Raw genomic sequence first — 19,809 nt, 5'->3', positions numbered from 1 at the left:
TTGAGCAACACGCCATGGACTGAAAGGTAGCTCGACTTGACTTCTTTATATCATACAAACTGGAGATCAGAAACGTGCATCCGTCCCAACTTCGGTTGCGCATGTGCTAATGCTCACACCAAGTCATTTTTCATGGTCAACTGTAGTTTCACTCTGTCGACAAACATGAACTTGCTTCAGTTGTATACTACAGTTTGCTCAAAGCTCTACATAAATACGTAGCCATATACATGCCTCCAATCTTCAAGCGTTTGTTGAATTGGCTTATTTCTTCTTTTGTAATCACTAAATATCAATATATCTAAACCAGTGACAACATAAAAGAAGGTTGCCTGTTTTCTATTACGAACGGACGTGTTACAGTGGGAGCTCAAACAAATTGTAAGGAAGGTAGTACTAGCATGCCTTACATGGACATTAAACAATGAAGAATAAGGACAGTCAATCCTGTCCAGATCATTTCAAAGAAAAGATATGTGGGATGGGCAAGGCCTTGATTTACTATAAAATAGTATACAAACTACTTATGAAAATAGATCAGATTAAACCACAAACTACAGTTTCTAACACTGCTTCACTAGTGTCGACCCTATATATTAAGATGAAGTCCTATAAATGAAACCTTTAGCTTGAGAAAAAAGAATGCCTGAGCGGGAAGTCCGGGAGAACAAACCGACTAAATTTGTAGTGCATCCCAATAAACAAGGTCAGAATGACCAATGTGATTACAGTACCCAACGAAAAACTAAGCAACTTTATTCCAGTGCTTTACTATGATTTTCACACTCCAAGCATTATTGATGGGAATAGCTCTCGTCGCTAACAAATGTCTTCTACCGAGCATCCTTGGATAAAAAATTGAGGGATTCAACCTTGCGAGCATTGCAGAGTTCATCAGTGCGGTCCCCCCTTTCAAAAACAGCAGCTGCACCCATCCCTGTGCCTGTATTTGCAATTTACAATCCATAATTAACATTTGCAACGGGTTGAGTGATATCACTGTTTACATACACGAGAGGGAGAGAGCGAACCTATGCACATTGAGATCACTCCATAGCGGCAGTCTTTTCCCCGACGCTTCATCTCGTGCAAAAGAGTGGCAACACAACGGGCACCTATAATGATCAATCAGGTCTTCATACAAACCATTTATAAAATTCTAGTGATTATATCTGTTAACAAATCCAACTGCAAATGCCGAGACAAAATATAACTCAGACAATTCAGTCCCTAAACATGTTAAAGCAAGCCAGTATACAAATCTAAAACAGTCCACAACAAGTAACCTAGAAGATCGATAATGAATAGGCACATACAACCTACGAAACATTACAGCATGCAGCAAGCTTATTCATTCATGAAAACGCAAACGCCGGTAAACAAAATGGATGCATTGCCAAACTAAATTGAAAATTGCTCAAAATATTTAACCACTGAAAGATCTAGTTACCTATAATACTTGAAAAAAGTAAACATGGTGCAGCATTGTCCCTGCTAAATAGAATATTATGCACGTACCTGTTGCACCAAGTGGATGGCCAATGGCCATTGCACCTCCATTAACATTGATTTTTTCTGGATCAAGTCCTAGCTTGTTACGGCAATACACAAATTGGGAAGCAAAAGCCTACACAGTTGCATTCTCTCTGTCAATTTACACTCGCAGGGCATGAAAGCAGAAGTAGATGTTCAGTCATAATTTAATAAATACCTCATTTATCTCAAAAAGGTCAATATCATCAAGCTCTAAACCAGCTGCCTTGACTGCAACTGGAATTGCAGCAGCTGGGCCAACACCCATGATGGCAGGATCCACACCAACAGCAACGAAACTCCTGCCCAACCAAGAGCCAAAAACAGTGAAACACCAGATGATAACATCACCATAAATGTGAAAATATCACTCTCTTCAGCAGCAACTATACTGAATTATAAATTCCATAAATTTAGAGGAAGCATAGATCCCATGTCAATAAGAAGACTTTGAGATGGTAAGATCCTTGGAGAAAAGAAGGTTCTGCTACGAAGCAGATAGACCCAGAAATATAAGGTAATAACCTCTGTGCCATGTTGATTTATCAGAGAAAAAATGTGGCTTCATATACCCTGGTTCAAAGCTATGGAAAAGAAATAATAACAGATGCTTATAGAAGTAAAGAAATGAAAAGTTATTAGATATTGAAGACCAAATAATATACTTCTGGGTATGCATGTTGAAAAACTAATTGTAGGTTGCACAACAAAGACTGCCCCCTCCCTCCCAAACAAATCAACTCGCCCCTGTGAATTAGAAGCATGGCATCACGGAGCAGCATACCTGAATACACCAAGAATTGGAATTCCTTTTTGGTCGGCAACACTTCTCTTCATCAAGAGAACAGCTCCAGCACCATCACTAACTTGACTAGAATTACCTGAAAGGGATGCACCCAATGACGATATAAAACGGATTTTACAGTGCAAATCCTATATTTTACTTAACTAGCTTTAATCATGCATGCTCTGTGAGAAGAATACCAGCAGTGGTGGTCCCATCTTTCTTAAACACAGGCTTCAGCTTTGCTAGGTCCGACAATGTTGTGTTTCGAATCCCATCATCAACAGAGATTGTAACAGGTTTCTCATCACCAGATTTTGGATCAACAATCTATTTGAATTCAGTGAAATCAGTATCACAAGAAATACACATATTTTGTTGCACAGATGCTATTCAAACATTATCTGCAAAAACTGCAGTGGAATTGCACATTACCTTGGTTGCCACAGGGATAATTTCATCTTTAAATCTACCAGCAGCAGTAGCAGCAGCTGCCTTTCTATGAGAGTCAACCTAACAATATTATGCAATAAAAACAATCAGTAAACAAAAGCAAACCACGCTATAACAGCATGGTAGCAGAGTTATCAACTTACTGCAGCCTGATCTTGCTCCTGCCTTGAAACACCAAAACGATGAGCAACATTTTCCGAGGTGATCCCCATAGGAAGAAGGCAATTCTGGGCTTGTTCAAAGATCTTTACCTGAACATAATGCAAATTCATGTTACAATGCTAGAATCTTATCAAAGAAATCAGTTGGACAAGATTGTCCACGTGTCTATATATATAGGGGGGAGAGAGCGAGAGAGAGGGAGAATACTTTAGGATTAACATCCCCTTCCCATGCCATTGGGTTTACAGTCATGGATTCCAACCCAGCTCCAATACCTATATGAAATAATCCGAAAAAAGAAAACTATATTAAACCTATGCCACTCATCAAAGTATCCTGAGACAATGAAAATAGTCTGACACACTCACCAATGTCATAAAACCCTGCTCTTATAGAAGCAGCTACATCAGCAACTGCTTGAAGCCCAGACGAACACTGTCTGTTCACAGTTCTAACCGGCACAGTTTCTGCAAACGACAGACATCCTCCTCGTATGAGTGCCAAAGCAATGAGATATTGAAGAATCATGAAGCTGAGTGTAGATAAGAGGACATACCAGGGAAGCCAGCATAGAAAGCAGCCATCCTGCATTCGCTAGCTCTTTGAGATCCGGGAGCCAGCACGGAACCGACAACAATATCCCCAACTTCCTTTGGATTCAGATTGGTTTTCTCAATCACTGCCTGCAGCAAAGCAATCACGGTAACATACAAATGTCATTTCATTGATCGAGACAAAAAAAATAAGATAAGCTGCTGGGCTCAGACAGCAGAAGTGAAAAGCAAGGGAGTAACCTTGAGAACAGGTGCGAGAAGATCATCGGCATGAGTATCTTTGAAGCCACCGCGTTTGGCCTTGCAGAGTGGAGTGCGATAAGCTCTGCACAGCAAAAAGGGATGGTTTTGAACATTGAAAAACTTGATGATGGAATAATGAAAATTGAAAGGAACTTACGCTACAATAACGACATCATCCCCAAACACGTTTGTCCTTGCATAGGCAGCACTATCCCCAGCGGCACATGCCGACGCCTGATCATACCAATACCACAAAAATCTTGGTTAAGCAATTGATGAATTGATCGCAATAATAAAGCTACAAGTCTCAGCAATCAATCAACAATATAAGCTAGCTAGCTAGCTGAATTAATAGAAGCAGAAAAGGTCGATGAGATGCAATAGATGAACTGTGAAACGGAATCAGAGAAGCAGAGGCTTACGGAGAGAGAGGAGTCGTCGGTAGAAGAAGAAGGTCGGAGGTGGTCAAGGAGAACCTTCTGCCTGTTGATCGCTTTCTCCATATTCTGAGTAATCAATCAGAAACTGAAATTGAAATTGAAATTGAATTTGGGGAAGGAAGGGAAAAGGGAAGGGACTGTAGGACAAGGAAAGCAAATAGTGCTCCTCTGGTTGTTTATATATAATATATATAGAGACTAGAGAGAGAGAGGGAGCTGATAGATAACGCTGAGGCCGAGTTGGTTAGATCTGTTTGTCTAAACCAACACTCTACAAAAATTACAACACCCATGGATTATGGATATATCTCATTTCCTTTTTTGCCTTTTTCTTTTTAAATATGCAGTATTTTTCTTCATTTATTGGCCGTGTCTACCTAGTTTTTGTTATTTAGAGTCTGATTTATGATCAGCTACGTGCTGACAATTTGATGATGTAAAGGCAGGCGTCACCTACCAGCTTTTTCTTTCACTCTTTTGTATTCCACGCGTGCTTTCACTTTCTTGGGATATTTCTATCGTCTGTTGTTTTCTACATCCCTGTCCCAAATTATTAATTTTATTGAGTGGGTTTTCTCCTTTTCTATTAATTTTTTCTTTTCTTTTTGTGTGAATTAGTAAGAAACGTAACATTTGACATGGCTGGAAAATTTAAATTTCATAAATGTTACCCCTCTAAAACATTCAAAAACACGATAACGTTTAATTAAAAAAAAAAAGTTTCAGGTTATTTTCATATCAGTGTGTATCACATACATGTCCAGACTTTATATTTTGACATTGGTGTTTATAATTTTCCCGAGCCACAAAAATTATGGGAGACGCGCGTTGCAGGGACGTGTACGCAATGTAAAAAAGATATTTGGGATGCGTGCCATTATGGGGAAATAGAAGAAGAGGATAGATATGACAGATAACAAACTAGTCATATCCTTCTTGGAAAATGTGATAATAATTCTTTGGCGTATTCCTCCCCTAAACATAATGCTACAATTACTTCTAATTATTTACTTGTGCTGCAGTAATTATAGTTGATTTACCAAAATTGACCTCCAAAACTTTTCCTCGAAAAGAAATCAAATGAATACATATTAGTCACACTTTGTCCACATGTTACGTCTGTGTGCTAATTTCAATCATTTCCCAAGCATCGTCTGTGTGCTAATTTCAATCATTTTTCAAGTATCGTCTGTGTGTGCTAATTTCGATCATTTCCCAAACAATTAGGACGAAGTTTAATCCGGACAGAAAAAAAAGCCATGACTAACCTGCTGCAAATTTGGCAGAAGCATTACTAAGAATCAGTTGAAGAAGCAAAGGGGATAAATTTTCAGAGAATTCCAAAGTGAGATGCTGATTTACAGTCATCCAAAGTATTCTCTTCCATTACATCTTAACCTAAGGATCCATTACATAAACCATATATAGGGGGGACTTATCTAGTACCTAGAGAAAAGTAATATAGCTATACAACCAAATTCAAAATACAAAACCTCTTCCCATCCTAAAATGCATAGCAAAAGAGGACGGGTATTACCTACCATGGTAAACAACCGAAACGGATGAATCGAATTACCAAGACTTAAAATGCAGCATGACACCATGTAAACCATCCAGGGGCATTCCGAGGCAATTTAATCTGAAACACACTTGAAACCACCGCAAACAGACAAAAATATGACGAGGCCTAAGGCAACAACAATCCCCACAACAATCAACTTCATCTTCATATTCTGAAACCACATCTTCCTTCTCATTTTTGTTCCTTGTTGCTTGAAATCTTGGGCCTACAACACAGCATTAAAGCACCAGATCAACATTAGAAAACCATGAAATGTGGCACACGGGTAATCGTTTGTAATAGAGGGCTAAAATGAGGAGGGGGAAGGGCCCTGCATTCAGAGCACTAATGGAGCTTATTGAACTAACCTGAGAGCGGAGATTATCAGTTTTATCCACCAACAGCTCAATCTTCTCACCACGGTCAAGAACCTGCATAATAGATGAATCTCCATAACTAAAATACCTGATGAATCATTGCTATATACGGAAAACTAAGCCACAAAAAATGATCAATATAGAGATGTAAGCCGTAGTGGTATAAAGAAAATTAGTCAAAGATAACACACAGAGCTCAAAAGCCATTTGGAAAGCCTAGTACTAATCAGACAGAAGCATGCATATCAGGTTGTAACTTAATCAGTCATCAACTTCCAAATTACTAAAACAACCATTCTAAATTTGAAATAGGATAAACAGCAGCAGCTCTTTCTACCTTCTCAATATTTTCCATCATAACACCCTTGACCTCAGTAACCTGAGCCTTCACTTTTGCAAGCTTGTTGATCTCTTCAGGATGATCCACACAGTACTTCATGTGCTCCTTCAGCTTTGGTCTAAAACATACACATCAAAGTTAAGCATATTAATGAAAAACTGATTGTTGCACCATAATCTTCATCACGAAAGTGAGTGCTTAAAACTAAATACCCAAATTCTCTGTTCAGTCCATTGGCTGTTGCAGTCCCAGCTTTTCCACCAGCATATCTTTTGTTGAAATCATCCTTGATTCTCTCTAGATAGGCAATGGGAATTTGCCTACCTGCAGATTCAGCTGCAACTACACAGTAGGCTGTAGAGTACAAAATAGAGAATTTGAAACCATGTCCCTATAAGGTGTATGGGGTTATCAACTAAATAAAAGGTTTGAAAATAAACTGATCAAGAGAAAGCCTGTAAATCACGTCCATCAAATCAAAAGCCCAAATTACTTATCTAACATGGAATACCATTATTTTTTTGTTAGTAATCAAAAACTATCCTCGTCAAATCAACCACAAAAGAATGCACAATAATGGTCTATTCATCTATTATTACCGCAAAAACATCTTTGACAAAATGTGTCCTGTAATCCCAAACAATTATACCAGTTATGGAATGCATACCATGCAGCCTAGAACAGATATAATATACGATAAGAAAGATTTAATACTTTCAAGTCTATTGCCAAATATGACTAATATTAGCCGTATAGGGTACTTCAATTATTAACTATTTCAATGGTTGGTATTGCAGCAGTTCACCGATACCTAGAAAACTACATTCCAGAACACAAGGGTCAAAACCGGTAGATTCACATTCTAGAATTCTAATCCCGAACATCATTGAATTTCTGCATGTTTCTCCTTTGTATGCTCGATTACTCATTATCGGAGGAATATAAAAGGGAAAAATAAACCAAACTTCAAAGAAACATTCTTTTTTGGGTTTGAGAAACACAAACTAAAGACAGTCAGTACCAATATCTTGATACTCAAGCCATATAGCACGAGAAGATGTCAAAGCTGAACACCGGTTACCATCCAAGACATTGCACTCACTAAAGTTTATACAACACACTTTTTTTTTTTCCCCAAGAAATGAGGAACGCAGAGTAAAAAGGTATTCAGCCAAATAGAATACAGAGTTATAAACAGATATTTACAGAGGACGTTCTCCTTTTTCTATGAAAATAGATGATACAATGCAGGGTTCATCTCACAATGTGGTACAAACTGAAACCATTTGGTCATCTTATGACATTCAGATCAACAGGCATCCAAATGGAGATCACTTAGCGTTCAAGAAAATATGCAAACATAATGTCTGTGATAAACACTAATTAAGATGATCATGATAGGAGAAGACAAGGCAAACGCAGAAAGAGGCAACAAGGGGAATGACATATATGCGGCCCTTCCATTTCTTAAAAGCAACAATAGCAAAAGTACATTTGAATTCTTAAAATTCTTTCTCGCGCAGTTCCCCTGATCGAAAACAAATGCAAAAACAGCATAGTAGATGCACAAACCTTCTCCTTTCTATAGCATGACAGCTTCGGATTGCCAAAGCATCTTAAAATCACAAAATGATATGATCCAATACAACAATCTGGTTCTACCACACACACACACACACACACACACAAAAGCAACAGAATCATGAATACATATAAACAACGCTTGGATCAAGACCAGGAAACGATCAAATCGACGCAGATCAGAAGGAATCGAAGAGAACAGGATAAATTGGAAGAGAAAAGAAAGGTAAGAAATTGGTGTAGAGGGGGGGGGGACTCACTGAAGCCGTTTTCGACGAGGTAATTGAAGGTGTGGCCATCGCAATTGTAGGTGAACTTGTTGTTGGAGGCAGGAAGCTTCTGGAGGCATTGAGAGGCGATGCTGGTGAAATTTCCGGTGAACTCTGTGTACTCGGCAAGAATCACAGTGCCTCGAGCCACGAAGCTATAGATCAGAGATTGCTGCCCCATCTCAAATTATCGAATCGACGCCTAATACTACCTCCAATATACACAATTATCAAAAAAATAAGGCCTTTCTTGCTTTCTTTTCTTGTACGGAGATATGCAGAGAGAGTCGATGGGATCGAAGAAGGAGAGAAATGCTTATTTTACGGTCACACAAAACAGCTTTATACCCACCCCCCAACGTTTTCTCTCTTTTATTTTCTGTTTCCGTTATTTTTCTCACTTCTCTCGCCTCGCCTCTTGACAAAATTTTTATTAAACCACAGCGCGGGTCTTTTGAATTTCGAGTTACGAGCAGTGCGTGTGCGGGCGTGTCTGTTTTTGAGAGACCAGAAATTAAAAAAAAAAAAAAAATGAAAAAGAAAATGAGAGGAGGCGGAGAGCCGTGGAGGTAGTGGTTGTGGAGTGATGCATCCGCAACAAATGTTGCAGCATTCACAAACTTGTAAAAATAGGAGTGTTTAACCAACTTTTTATCTAACAAGCTTAGCCCCTCAATCCAATTCTCCTATGACTCATTTTTTTAGTACATTTTTCACTTAGGCCTATCTGATATAATTTTGGCACATCTAGGTACCTCTAGATTATTAGTCAATTCAAAATCACTTTATGGCACGTTTACTTACTTGGAATGGAAAATAATCATGAATCGGAGATAAGTGGAATGAGAGAAGAAAGGAATCGGTATTGATTCCGGAGTAAAAATACCCCTGTGTTTATCTGGAATCAATACCGATTCCTTTATGTGTTAGTAATCACTTTATTGTATTTTTACTTAGTGTATATGTGTTTACTTAGTGTATATGTATTTTTCAATTAAAAAAAAAAAATTGTATTTGTATTTTTCAATGTGATTATTTGAAATTTTATAAAGCAAATCCAACATATGTACATGCATCTTAAAAAAAACAAAAACAGAGAAAAATTTCTGTCTTCCGATCGAAGGTTTGATGACATTTCTTACTTATGCGCCTCAACTCAACTCAAGAGAGTAAGTGAGTGGAGACGTTTGTTTGATTCTTGCATATGTTCATATTTGCGGGCTGACTACAAGATCGAATTCTTCCAACGTCATCTAAATTTGAGATTCTTTTGAGTTTGGAGTTGCTCTGAGGGCAAAAGGGGAATTACATCAACTCATTTGCCGCCTCTTCGCTTGATTTTCCCGCCAAATTACATCTAATCCCTAATTTCCCAATTCTTCATCTCCGACCACTCTCTCTCTCTTAGGGGAAACACATCTGAGCCAGCAATGGACATGGAGATGGAGATGGAGATGGACATGGACGAGCTCGAATTGCTTGAAGCCAACTATCAGCTCCACGAAGATTGCACGGAGCTCGAACCGCCGGAACCCTATCCAGAAGAAGAAGACCAACATCCTACCGGTTCCAAATCGCCGCCGTCGACTGACCACCAGCAGTCTACTGAAACCCAAATCAACGGCCACAAGCGTTTGCGACCAGAAGAAGAAACTGCCGAAGCTCCCGGACCATCAGACGAGAAACGGTGCAGGATCGAAGATGAGGATTGGCTTCGATACTCGCCGCCACACCAGATCGATCCTGTTGTTGAAGAAACAAGTGCTGATCTTGTGGAGGAGAAGATTGTGTCTAGGTATGCCTCCGAGATCGACGGTGATTTCATTCCGGTGACGGCGCCGGGTTTGGGCGATACGGTTTATGCCAAGATTTCTAGGGTGGAGATGGAGGAGCGTCCACAGAGATTGCATGGAACTGGACAATCTCAATCTGGAGGTAGAACCAAATCTTTGCTTCGTTTCATTTCTTGCCATGTGTTGTTTACAGTTGACAAGATCGGTGGTTTTTGCAGGTCTCATTTCGGAACCTATTGATATTCTACTGCAAAGACTGGAGCAAGAGGCATTTACAAGGGTATGGTAAATTACTGTCCTTCGTGTCAAAGCTCAAAGTGGCTTACATTTATCAATGTCATGCAGCCACTTCAATCCATGTTAGATAGTTCAATATTGTAAGAGGCACATACTTTGTATATATGATCTAGACATATATAATGGCATACATATCATCAGTATAGTCTGATCGTAGGAGGACGTGCTAAAGCAAGCTGATTGTCTCTTAAAATGTGTTACTAAGAATTCAAAACAACTCGAGTGAAAATGATTTATCTACTTTTCTATGATCTGCTCCATGAGATACCAAGTTTTCTCGTACAACATTGTTTGAATATTAACTTTTACCGTATCCATTACTGAAAGATATTCATGATATGCTACAAAAAATGAGACATCGAATACAGACTAGTACTAGGAAGGAATTTTGTTCTTAAACAAATAACTTTTTCTCTTGATGTTGAAGGCCTTGCAAGCCAGTTCCAGAGGTCAAAGTGATGTGATTCTTCCCGAAACACCAGTTGTGCATGAACGACTTTGGGTGGATAAATATGCTCCAAACTCATTTACTGAGCTTCTCAGCGATGAACAGACAAATCGTGAGGTATTCGTTTTAATGTTTTTTTTTTTTTTGCTTCAGGTAGAAGTTAAAGCTCCAGAAGGCATATATGTTTTTATGTACCTTTTTCATCCCTAAAAGATATCTGCCGCTCATCATTAACCAACTTTAAGTGGTTTTCCCATTGCAGGTCCTGCTTTGGCTAAAACAATGGGATTCTTGTGTTTTTGGATCAGCGATTAGGAGCACATCAGATGAGGTTTTGTCTGCTTTAAAACGACATTCTTCTATCACTCAACATCAAAAACTTTCCGAGTCAAAGTTTCCAAGAAGTAACAGAGGATCCAGATGGAATAATGAAAAAATTAAGCATTTCAATGGTATGAATCATGAAAATACTAATTCAAAAAGCGTTCAAGAGTTGTCAAACAATTCCCGGTCTACTGGTCCGCCAGAACAAAAGGTAATGCATATTAATCGGATAATGTTCAGACATATCATTCTTGTTTGCCTGATGAAAATGCTTGCTCAATGCATTTTATGCCTTCTAAAATGGAGCTCTATTGCTTCAGGTACTTGTGAAATAATTTCTTGAGATTGGCTATAATGTCAGACTAGACAACACTAAGTTAAAGTAGATATATATACATATACATATATATATATATATGTATATGTATATGTATATGTATTAGTATTAAATGAGCTCAAGTTAGACAACACTAAATAAAATCAAAATTTACAATAGGTGTTAAGTCAGAAGTATAATCAGTTGCATACTTTTGTTTACTATAATAACTTTTCTTAACTATCTATGGGAGTTAAAGCTCCAGAAGGCATATATGCTATATATAATTTTCTCTTCCTCAAAAGACTTTGTAACCCTCACTTTGCTTTACTGATGATAACAGAAGCCATAATGTGGTATTGGATACTATGGTGTTGTGTTTCCGTGTTTGTGTCTATATCTGTGCTACATAGGACTAACTCTTAGAATACTTTTTGACTGGCCAGAAAGGCATTATCATTTGATTTGGATCTCATGCTTATTATTGGGATTTCCAAAAGGATATGTCATTTAAAGGATGTTTGTTTTTCTTAATACGTCGTAAGTTGCAAAGGGACACTTCTTTTTATGTCCACTTTGATGAATTCAAATTGTCAATTTTGCTTCTTAATATTTACAGCTTTCCCAATATTATCACCTTTTTTTTTTTGGAGGGGCGGGGTTCACTAACATAGTTTTCATAATCGGCAGATCCTCTTACTTTGTGGCCCACCAGGGCTCGGAAAGACTACACTTGCACATGTGGCTGCAAAGCATTGTGGATACCGAGTGGTGGAGGTATATTGTGTACTTCTTACTAGCAAACACTTAATCAAGAGTAATTTATGGCCATATATTGATTATACTTCAATCAAGAGTAATTCGGTATCATTTGATGTCTTACATAGGAATTACTTGTTAGGCTACAAGTATCATTTTTCTCAATGTTTTGAACACATTTCAAATCTGTTCGTGCCTTTGTAGTTATTTTATTTAACTCCCTTCATTTCTTTCCTTCCATATATATAAGAGAGGAGGAAGGGGGGGGGGGGGGGGGGGTTAATATACGTGTAAATATAGTCCACACATGCACACATATATATGCATACAGAGGACATATATATAGTCTGGCACTATATATTAAACACTTCCAAAATGTCCTCCTTCCATACTAATATGATACATTATTTATCTCCATTTGGGGTAAGTATGGGTCACTGCTTCTTGCAAAGAGAGGATTCTTTCACTTCTTTTGGGAATGCCTATGGTTTACTTCGTATTCTGACACTTTCCTTTGTAGAAAGAAACAATCATATAAGGCTTTTGTATTGTAGCAAATTTAGTTGAGAAGAGACTTATTTACTTCATAAGGGTTTCATGCTTTGTAGGTGAATGCTAGCGATGATCGATCATCATCAACTATTGGAGCTAAAATTCTTGATGTTGTTCAGATGAACTCAGTCTCAGCCGACTCAAGGCCAAAGTGTTTGGTTGGTTGTTTTCATTTTTTATGTTAAATATTTTTTATTGTGTGTGCACATGACAAAAATTAACTGCATCTCTGCATGTCTTCCAGGTGATTGACGAAATAGATGGGGCACTTGGTGACGGAAAAGGTGCGGTTGAAGTCATTCTAAAAATGGTAATTGACATGGGTTTAAATTAGTCTGTGTTTCAGGAGGTGTATCAGTGGCATTGATTCTTGTCTCAGGTTATCCTCAAATGATTTTTTTTAATCATATTCATCACATTTAGTTTCCCATCTGACACGTGTGTATAGGTTGGTGGCTTAGGTAGCTCATAGAGTACTTGTACGTTAGTTTATTCCCACATCTTAAGAGTTGAAAAATTAAAATCTATCACATAAGAAACATGACGACATATTAAAAATGGAATACAATACCTTAAACACCTGCAAATGTGTAAGATGATTATAACTCTTTAATTAAAGGCATTATGATATATAGATTTCCTTGGTAATGATTGGGCTCTTTATTTATTGATCCACGGTGCCAGGGTTAGGATAGTGTCATGCTACAATCATAAACTCATTTTGTTTCGGGTTGTTTACCACATATCTTTCTTTGCATGATGTTGGAAATTTAGATGCTTCCAGAATTGTTTGAGTTGGGATTCAGTCTCTAACTTAGGATTAACATGCATTGTCATATGATTTGTGTGCTCATTTATTTGCTTATATATGTGTACATTTAAGCATGGCCCTGAGATTTATCTAATTTCCATGATTTCCATAATGTATAAATTTTGAGGATGGATAAATGAGGCCGGGCAATGCTGGCTGTTGTACTTCTGTTACCACTTGCTGAATTAAAGTTGTTTTATCATCTCATTAGTGCTTTACCGTATGATTTATTTTTATTCATCTGTTGTGCACACAGGTTTCTGCTGATAAGAAGTCTGATATGGAGAAGGAAAATGTTAATAAAGAACAAACATCAGGAAAGGCATCTTCAAAAAAGGGGCGGAAATCTGCATCCTTGTTAAGACCTGTAAGTTCTAAATATTAGTCAAGGAGTGATCAACTTTTGCCCCAGTATATCATAATATGTTGGCTTTTCTTTTGTAGATTATTTGCATATGCAATGACCTATACGCACCTTCATTGAGACCATTACGTCAGATAGCGAAGTAAGTCTTCCTCACCAATCACTCAGTTAATATATCATTGTAAGTAATGTTTAATCTCTATTGTCAAAGCATAATGTTCACTTTGCTTCTACCTCTTACGAAACTGGGGGTTGTAATCATATTGATAATGGTAGACGTTTTCAGTTATTTATTTTTATTTTTTGTGATTTCCATTTCAATAATAATCAACAAGTACAGCTAGTTTTAAATTGTGCCCCATGAGGCCATAACAAACATTAATTAATAATATATTTGTATTGATGTGGAGTTCTTGAGGAATTATTAGCTTGAAAACGTTACTTGCGCCCTTTTTTATTTTCATTTCATTTTAATAATAATGGCAACAAGTACAGCTGATTTTTAAATTGTGCCTCATGAGGCTATAACAAACAGTAATAATAATATATTCGTATTGATGTGGAGTTCTTGAAGAAGTATTAGCTTGACAACATTACTTGCTCTTGTACAGGGTTCATGTTTTTGTTCAACCAACAGTGAATCGAGTGGTGAGCAGGTACATTTGCAGAAAGAAAATGCTTTATTGGGTCCATTGTCATATAACCTGAGATGTTTGGCACATGAGTTGGATAGTATAATGCCATGTTATACTTTTGTCTCCTTGGTTTCTCTTTTGACCAGTTAAATTCTGTAGCTTGCCAACTTACAAAACTTATTTCATTAAACGACGTGGCTCCAAATCGTTGACCTTGTCATATTTGAGGTGGTTCAGAATATTTCTCTTGCCATGGGGTCTCTAAATTTGAGGCCATAACAAATCAATTTGTGTTAAATTGGTACTCTGGGGATGAAAGTGGAAAATGGCCTTAACTACAAGACCAACAGTGTAATTTAGTGTACGAATAGTTTGTGTTTTTTGTGGAAATGGCTCTTGTTCATGTACCCAAAAAAGAAATTGAAAATCTAATTATGAAAATCTAATTTTGCTCACCATCTTTATCAGACTTCTTAAAAGGTATTTTACTATTAGCTTTTATATACCACATCCCGGTGTTCATTCACTATGTTTTGGTATAGCTATTAGGCTAGTTGATGTACATTGTCTTAAAACAATGCCTTTTACTTGTATGTACTGCACTTGTTTATTGGACTGAATCAGGGGCACCATCACGTGTGTTGATCCCTTTTGACTTCTTTCATGGGTTTTCATCACACCTATCTTAGAGTGGTCTCAATTTTTGCTAATTGTCTATTACAGGCTTAAATATATATGTAACAAGGAAGGAATGAAAACAAGTTCCATTGCACTCACTGTACTTGCAGAGCATACAGGTGATTTATGTATTCCTTTATTGGGAGTTCACTCCATTCTATCCAACCTTTGTCTTCTTCTAAATTTCACACCAGCTTTTATGTTACAGAATGCGATATACGTTCATGCTTGAACACTCTTCAGTTCCTGAACAAGAAGAAGGAAGCACTCAACGCTGTAAGAGTATACAGTTGAGCTGTTTTGCAGGCTATGAACTAATTAAGAAACCTGCATGCTAACAGATTCATGACTTACGTAAACTTTAATAATTGCTAAGCTCTACAACATTATCTAGGATGATTTTGTTCGGTGAGGCAAACTGAGAGCAGTAGGAAGCATGATACATAGAGCAGAAAATATGATTTTCTTGTTGTAATATTTGTGACTAGGAAGTCCACTTTATAGTAGAGAAGGGGCCTACCGTGTTTAACCTCAAAGGTCTGCATCATCTCGAAGGTGGGGCCGGTGTATTCTTTGAATTACCCACTTTCTCGCACCTCACCCTCAAGAACAAAAAAAGGCCTTTATCAATTTAGCTCACCAGTATTTATTTACAAAGTCACTGTTTGAGGGTTGTGGGTATTAAATATTTACAAAACCATCTGTTAAGGTTTTGGAGCACATTAATAACCATCTCTCATGATAGAAGATCATGTCAGAATGATGTACTGAACTGTCTCTTAGTATTATTTTTGAAATTCCTGAACTGCCATCTCATTAATAGTTTAGGAGTTCTGCATGAGGTTTAATCCACTGTAAGAAGAATATCTAAAGTCTTGTCGTCCTACTGAAATGGGGAGGTTTTTGAAATTGTAGGGGTTAAAAGTCAGGATCTCCCACTGCTTTATTTTCATTTTTCAAAGTGGAGTGACTTGACAATTTACACTAGTTTAATTTTCTCATTGTTTACTTTCTTAGTGGGATATTGGCTCTCAAGTGGTTGGTCGAAAGGATATGTCAAGAGGTGTGTTTGATGTCTGGAAAGAGGTAACATACATAAGTTCGCTTATGTGTTTCTGAACTGCTCTACCTCTCTTTTGCGTAATCTTATGTTTGAGGACGATACTCTCCATTTAGATCTTCCAAAAGAGAAAACCGAAGAGGCAGCAAAGAACAAATAACAGTTGTGGAATAATATCAAGTGAATTCGACTCTTTGCATTCTCTCATTTCTCACCGGTATGTTTTAAGTTCCAGCAAGCATCATATGGCAACTGATTTCAAAAATTTGAACTTCCACCTTACCTGCTCAATGAATTTGCAGTGGTGACTATGATTTGATTGTGGATGGTCTTCATGAAAACGTTTTGCATCTTCCTTATCATGATCCAGTGATGCAAAAGACTGTAAGCCACCTGATTTGACTATATGGATTACTTGAGATGTGCTAAAACAAGACATTTGACTCTATAATTTCTCTCTTTTCCAAAGGTCAAATGCTTGAATAGCCTTGGTGTCTCTGACCTTATGAATAAATATATTATGCGTACACAACACATGTCCCTTTATGGTAAAGACTTTTCATTATCTATCATCTCTCTGTTCAGAATGCTTTCAATAAATATACTTCTTTGACTCTTTCCCCTCTTTTCTTTTCTGCAGCTTATCAGCCTGCTATTGCCATAATTGTACATCGTTTAGTAGCCCAAGTGCAGAGACCGAATATTGAGTGGCCAAAATCTTATTATAGGTATATCCAAGGGTGCAGTGTTTTGAAGTGTTATAAATGTAGAACATAAAAACTCGTAGTTTCATACCAATTTGAATCCCTTGCATAACTTCAGGTACCGGACAATGTTAATGGAAAAAGTGGACAGTTTGAAGTCTTGGTACAACACAATTCCACCATCTATTTCAAGGCATTTGTCAATTAAGTCCTTTGTAGAAGACTCAATTTCATTGCTGTTACACATCCTATCACCCCCAACTCTAAGGCTGGTAAGTTACATGCATTTCTGCTACATTTTTTTTCTCTCTCTCTCTCTCTCTCTATTAATATAAAAGTTAAAAATTAAAAAAAAAAACTTTTAGGAGATTGGTTGCAGTTTCATATTTCACTATGAGTAAGGGTATCTATAGTGTAGTTGTATATGTTATATGTTATAGATATAGCAGTTACACTTTGCACTAGTCATGTCTGCAAGTTCAAGAGGTTTTTAGTTTCCGTCTTGCTTGTTTGTTTTGCTCATGTGATCTAACAGTCAATTCTTTTGAGAATTGAGATAGTTTGAGTGTCTTTGACAAAATTTATGTTAGTTGTTTTTCTCACGTATTTATGCTTGATTTCAGTAATATGCTATCTATTTCTTATTTAACCAATGAATGTACTGTAGAACATATCACCAAAATTTTCCTCTTATAACTATATTGCTATTATTGTTGAAGGACATGCTGCTAGAGTTTGTCATATTCTTATTCTGTCCACAGATTAATGTGATTGAAGGAATATCTTTTGAATCTGCACTTGATCAAATTCACTTATTGACAATGTGGTCGTCCAATTGTTTGTATGTAACTTGGATGATGAATTCTTTTTTATTTTTTCTTACTCTTTAATTCCTCTATTGTGAGTGCCAATATAAGCCAAAAACGAAAAAAGCAAAAGATAGGGACAAGCTGCATCTCTGTGAAAAGAAAGTCGTGTGAAATCGCATCAACTATGTTGCCCTTGGGTTTTAACTCTTTCTCTCTCTTATAAATTTTTATTTTATTCTACCAAATATTTTGATTATTTTCATGATCATCAACTATAGTGAACTGGAAGTGTGAATTGCATTTGTCCCTTGTTGGGATTTCTACTACCATGGCTTGGAGAATCATACAGATCTATTATAGGAAATGCATATGGGTACAACTAGCTTTATTCCAGTGTGGTAGATCCATAGATTGTTGCCATTTTCTGCTTTCTTTCTCTATATGCATGCCTGTTTCTCATGTATTATCTGATGAAGTTATGACATATTGCGGTCCTGGTCATTGTTATTGTTTATGATATAGTCTGGTATATTTCACAGGCCGCATTGCACTTATTATCAGAGAAGGAGAAGAATGATCTGGCTCAGTTAGTTAGCACGATGGTCTCCTATTCTATAACACATAGAAGGATCAAAGCTGATCCTGTGACTGGCAATCTCGGGCATCAAGCAGCTGATGTGTCGGAGCTGTCTTTTGATCCCCCCATTAATGGCTTTGTTAACTTCCAGGTTTGAGTTGGTTGTGGTTGTAGGATGTGTTTTACTTCATTTTATGATTCACACTAATTATATCTTTCTTACAATCTAATAGGGCTACAGATCTGGTCATCATGTACTTGCCTCAACTATGAAACAGATGTTGGCGCTCGAGGTGAGTGATGATTTTTTCAAAGTTTAGTAATGTATGCAACTCTCTGCCAAAAAAAAAAAGAGTAATGTATGTGACTGTTTAATCACCAGAAAAAGGCTAACTAAGTCAGCTGACTTGCTGAATTTTCTTACCTCAATGTGTGAGCAGACTTTTAAGGCATGGGAATTATTGAAATATCCTCTAATTCTTAGAAGTTCATACCTGGGTGATGGGGGTGTTTTATCCAATCCCATCACAACCTCTCTCTACCGTTAGAAAACTCAACTTAACTGAAACTAATGCATTTTAAATCTAAATAAACTTCATCGCTTAGGGATGTGAATAAGTCTAGTGAGGCTCATCTAAGGGTGTGCCTCAAAAAATGATATAGTTTAGATTCATCGTATGACCACCACCTGAATGCATGCATGCATCCTCACAGTACTTGAATTACTTGAAACAACATATAAATTAGTCAAACCTTATTACAAGCTCATGCCTATTTGTATAAAGGAAAATATGGAGGTGTATATATTTATTATAATTTTGTTTGCCTCAAGTGGTTTACAACTCTTTACAATGTATGTTTATGCTTACTTGTATCTTCCCTACTCATGTTTATATTTGGAGGATCAAGATACATTTACATTCAGAGTATCAATCATTTAAAATATGCCATTTCTTAGGTGTGATATCTACTTTCGTAAATTAAGTTATTAGGTGCTATAAGTTTCCTTTTATTAGTAGAACACTTTAAATTATGATTAACATCTCCCTATTTTCTTAAAACAATTTGAAGTAAATTTTTCATTTTAAAAAATGCATTGCTAAAACAATAAACATGTCATTATTTCTATGTTTTTATTTCTTGTGTAATTCTAAAAGAGAATTGCCTTTTTTGGTCTTTTTGTATGCAAAGTTTTCTTCCCAAAAGTTACTGCACTCAATAGTAGTTCCCTTCGTTAACTTAAAATCCATTTGTGTCAGGTTGAAAAGCAAAGGATTTTGCAAGCAAGCATTGGGAGATCTGCACAGTTGACAGATGGATACAACAAGGAAAACCATGCTTCTTTAAGGCTAGAAACTAGGAGATTACAATCTGGTAGAGCTGAT

The 19,809-nt window shown here is 37.0% G+C and overlaps 3 protein-coding genes across 3 annotated transcripts in view; 1 reads left to right on the top strand and 2 right to left on the bottom strand.

Annotated features, from left to right (window-relative positions):
- Nucleotides 1–475: 475 nt before the first annotated feature.
- Nucleotides 476–4,440, bottom strand: LOC133709813 (3-ketoacyl-CoA thiolase 2, peroxisomal). The gene is made up of 14 exons (XM_062135705.1): nt 4,152–4,440; nt 3,887–3,963; nt 3,727–3,811; nt 3,489–3,615; nt 3,301–3,399; nt 3,140–3,207; nt 2,914–3,021; nt 2,753–2,830; nt 2,518–2,647; nt 2,318–2,414; nt 1,712–1,835; nt 1,519–1,627; nt 1,032–1,115; nt 476–943 (listed from the first exon to the last, which is right to left on the bottom strand). The coding sequence occupies exons 1-14, from the start codon at nt 4,230–4,232 to the stop codon at nt 834–836; spliced, it is 1,377 nt and encodes a 458-aa protein (XP_061991689.1). The 5' UTR covers nt 4,233–4,440; the 3' UTR covers nt 476–833.
- Nucleotides 4,441–5,423: 983 nt separating this feature from the next.
- On the bottom strand, nt 5,424–8,760 carry LOC133709814 (putative vesicle-associated membrane protein 726). Its single transcript, XM_062135706.1, has 5 exons — nt 8,289–8,760; nt 6,660–6,801; nt 6,445–6,565; nt 6,099–6,161; nt 5,424–5,956 (listed from the first exon to the last, which is right to left on the bottom strand). Exons 1-5 carry the CDS (start codon nt 8,476–8,478, stop codon nt 5,804–5,806), a joined length of 669 nt encoding a protein of 222 aa, XP_061991690.1. The 5' UTR covers nt 8,479–8,760; the 3' UTR covers nt 5,424–5,803.
- An 878-nt stretch (nt 8,761–9,638) lies between these two features.
- LOC133711943 (uncharacterized) overlaps nt 9,639–19,809 on the top strand; it is a 19,581-nt gene continuing 9,410 nt past the window's right edge. Inside the window, exons 1-21 of the mRNA XM_062138010.1 lie at nt 9,639–10,232; nt 10,309–10,370; nt 10,815–10,952; nt 11,098–11,370; nt 12,166–12,252; nt 12,843–12,944; nt 13,031–13,096; nt 13,854–13,964; nt 14,042–14,103; nt 14,573–14,617; nt 15,320–15,393; nt 15,483–15,550; nt 16,292–16,360; nt 16,451–16,551; nt 16,637–16,718; nt 16,804–16,882; nt 16,975–17,062; nt 17,157–17,310; nt 18,387–18,575; nt 18,658–18,717; nt 19,684–19,803. Of these exons, the coding sequence (XP_061993994.1) occupies nt 9,728–10,232; nt 10,309–10,370; nt 10,815–10,952; nt 11,098–11,370; nt 12,166–12,252; nt 12,843–12,944; nt 13,031–13,096; nt 13,854–13,964; nt 14,042–14,103; nt 14,573–14,617; nt 15,320–15,393; nt 15,483–15,550; nt 16,292–16,360; nt 16,451–16,551; nt 16,637–16,718; nt 16,804–16,882; nt 16,975–17,062; nt 17,157–17,310; nt 18,387–18,575; nt 18,658–18,717; nt 19,684–19,803 (2,535 nt within the window). The 5' untranslated portion in view covers nt 9,639–9,727. The remainder of the gene's footprint in view (nt 10,233–10,308; nt 10,371–10,814; nt 10,953–11,097; nt 11,371–12,165; nt 12,253–12,842; nt 12,945–13,030; nt 13,097–13,853; nt 13,965–14,041; nt 14,104–14,572; nt 14,618–15,319; nt 15,394–15,482; nt 15,551–16,291; nt 16,361–16,450; nt 16,552–16,636; nt 16,719–16,803; nt 16,883–16,974; nt 17,063–17,156; nt 17,311–18,386; nt 18,576–18,657; nt 18,718–19,683; nt 19,804–19,809) is intronic.

This window comes from Rosa rugosa, chromosome 5 (assembly GCF_958449725.1).
Source record: "Rosa rugosa chromosome 5, drRosRugo1.1, whole genome shotgun sequence".
Classification (NCBI taxonomy): Eukaryota; Viridiplantae; Streptophyta; class Magnoliopsida; order Rosales; family Rosaceae; genus Rosa; species Rosa rugosa.
This window is presented reverse-complemented; position numbering and strand designations above follow the sequence as displayed.

Bases quoted from the DNA above. Each gene is read 5' to 3' on its own strand.
- LOC133709813 (XM_062135705.1), bottom strand. From the start codon at position 4,232: ATGGAGAAAGCGATCAACAGGCAGAAGGTTCTCCTTGACCACCTCCGA. The intron at 3,022-3,139 runs GTATTCTCCCTC...CATTATGTTCAG, and splicing joins AAGGGGATGTTAATCCTAAA to GTAAAGATCTTTGAACAAGC. The intron at 1,116-1,518 runs GTACGTGCATAA...TGATCATTATAG, and splicing joins CCATCCACTTGGTGCAACAG to GTGCCCGTTGTGTTGCCACT.
- LOC133709814 (XM_062135706.1), bottom strand. From the start codon at position 8,478: ATGGGGCAGCAATCTCTGATCTATAGCTTCGTGGCTCGAGGCACTGTG. The intron at 6,802-8,288 runs GTGAGTCCCCCC...TGTACTCTACAG, and splicing joins CCTCGTCGAAAACGGCTTCA to CCTACTGTGTAGTTGCAGCT. The intron at 5,957-6,098 runs GTTAGTTCAATA...GCTGTGTTGTAG, and splicing joins CTGATAATCTCCGCTCTCAG to GCCCAAGATTTCAAGCAACA.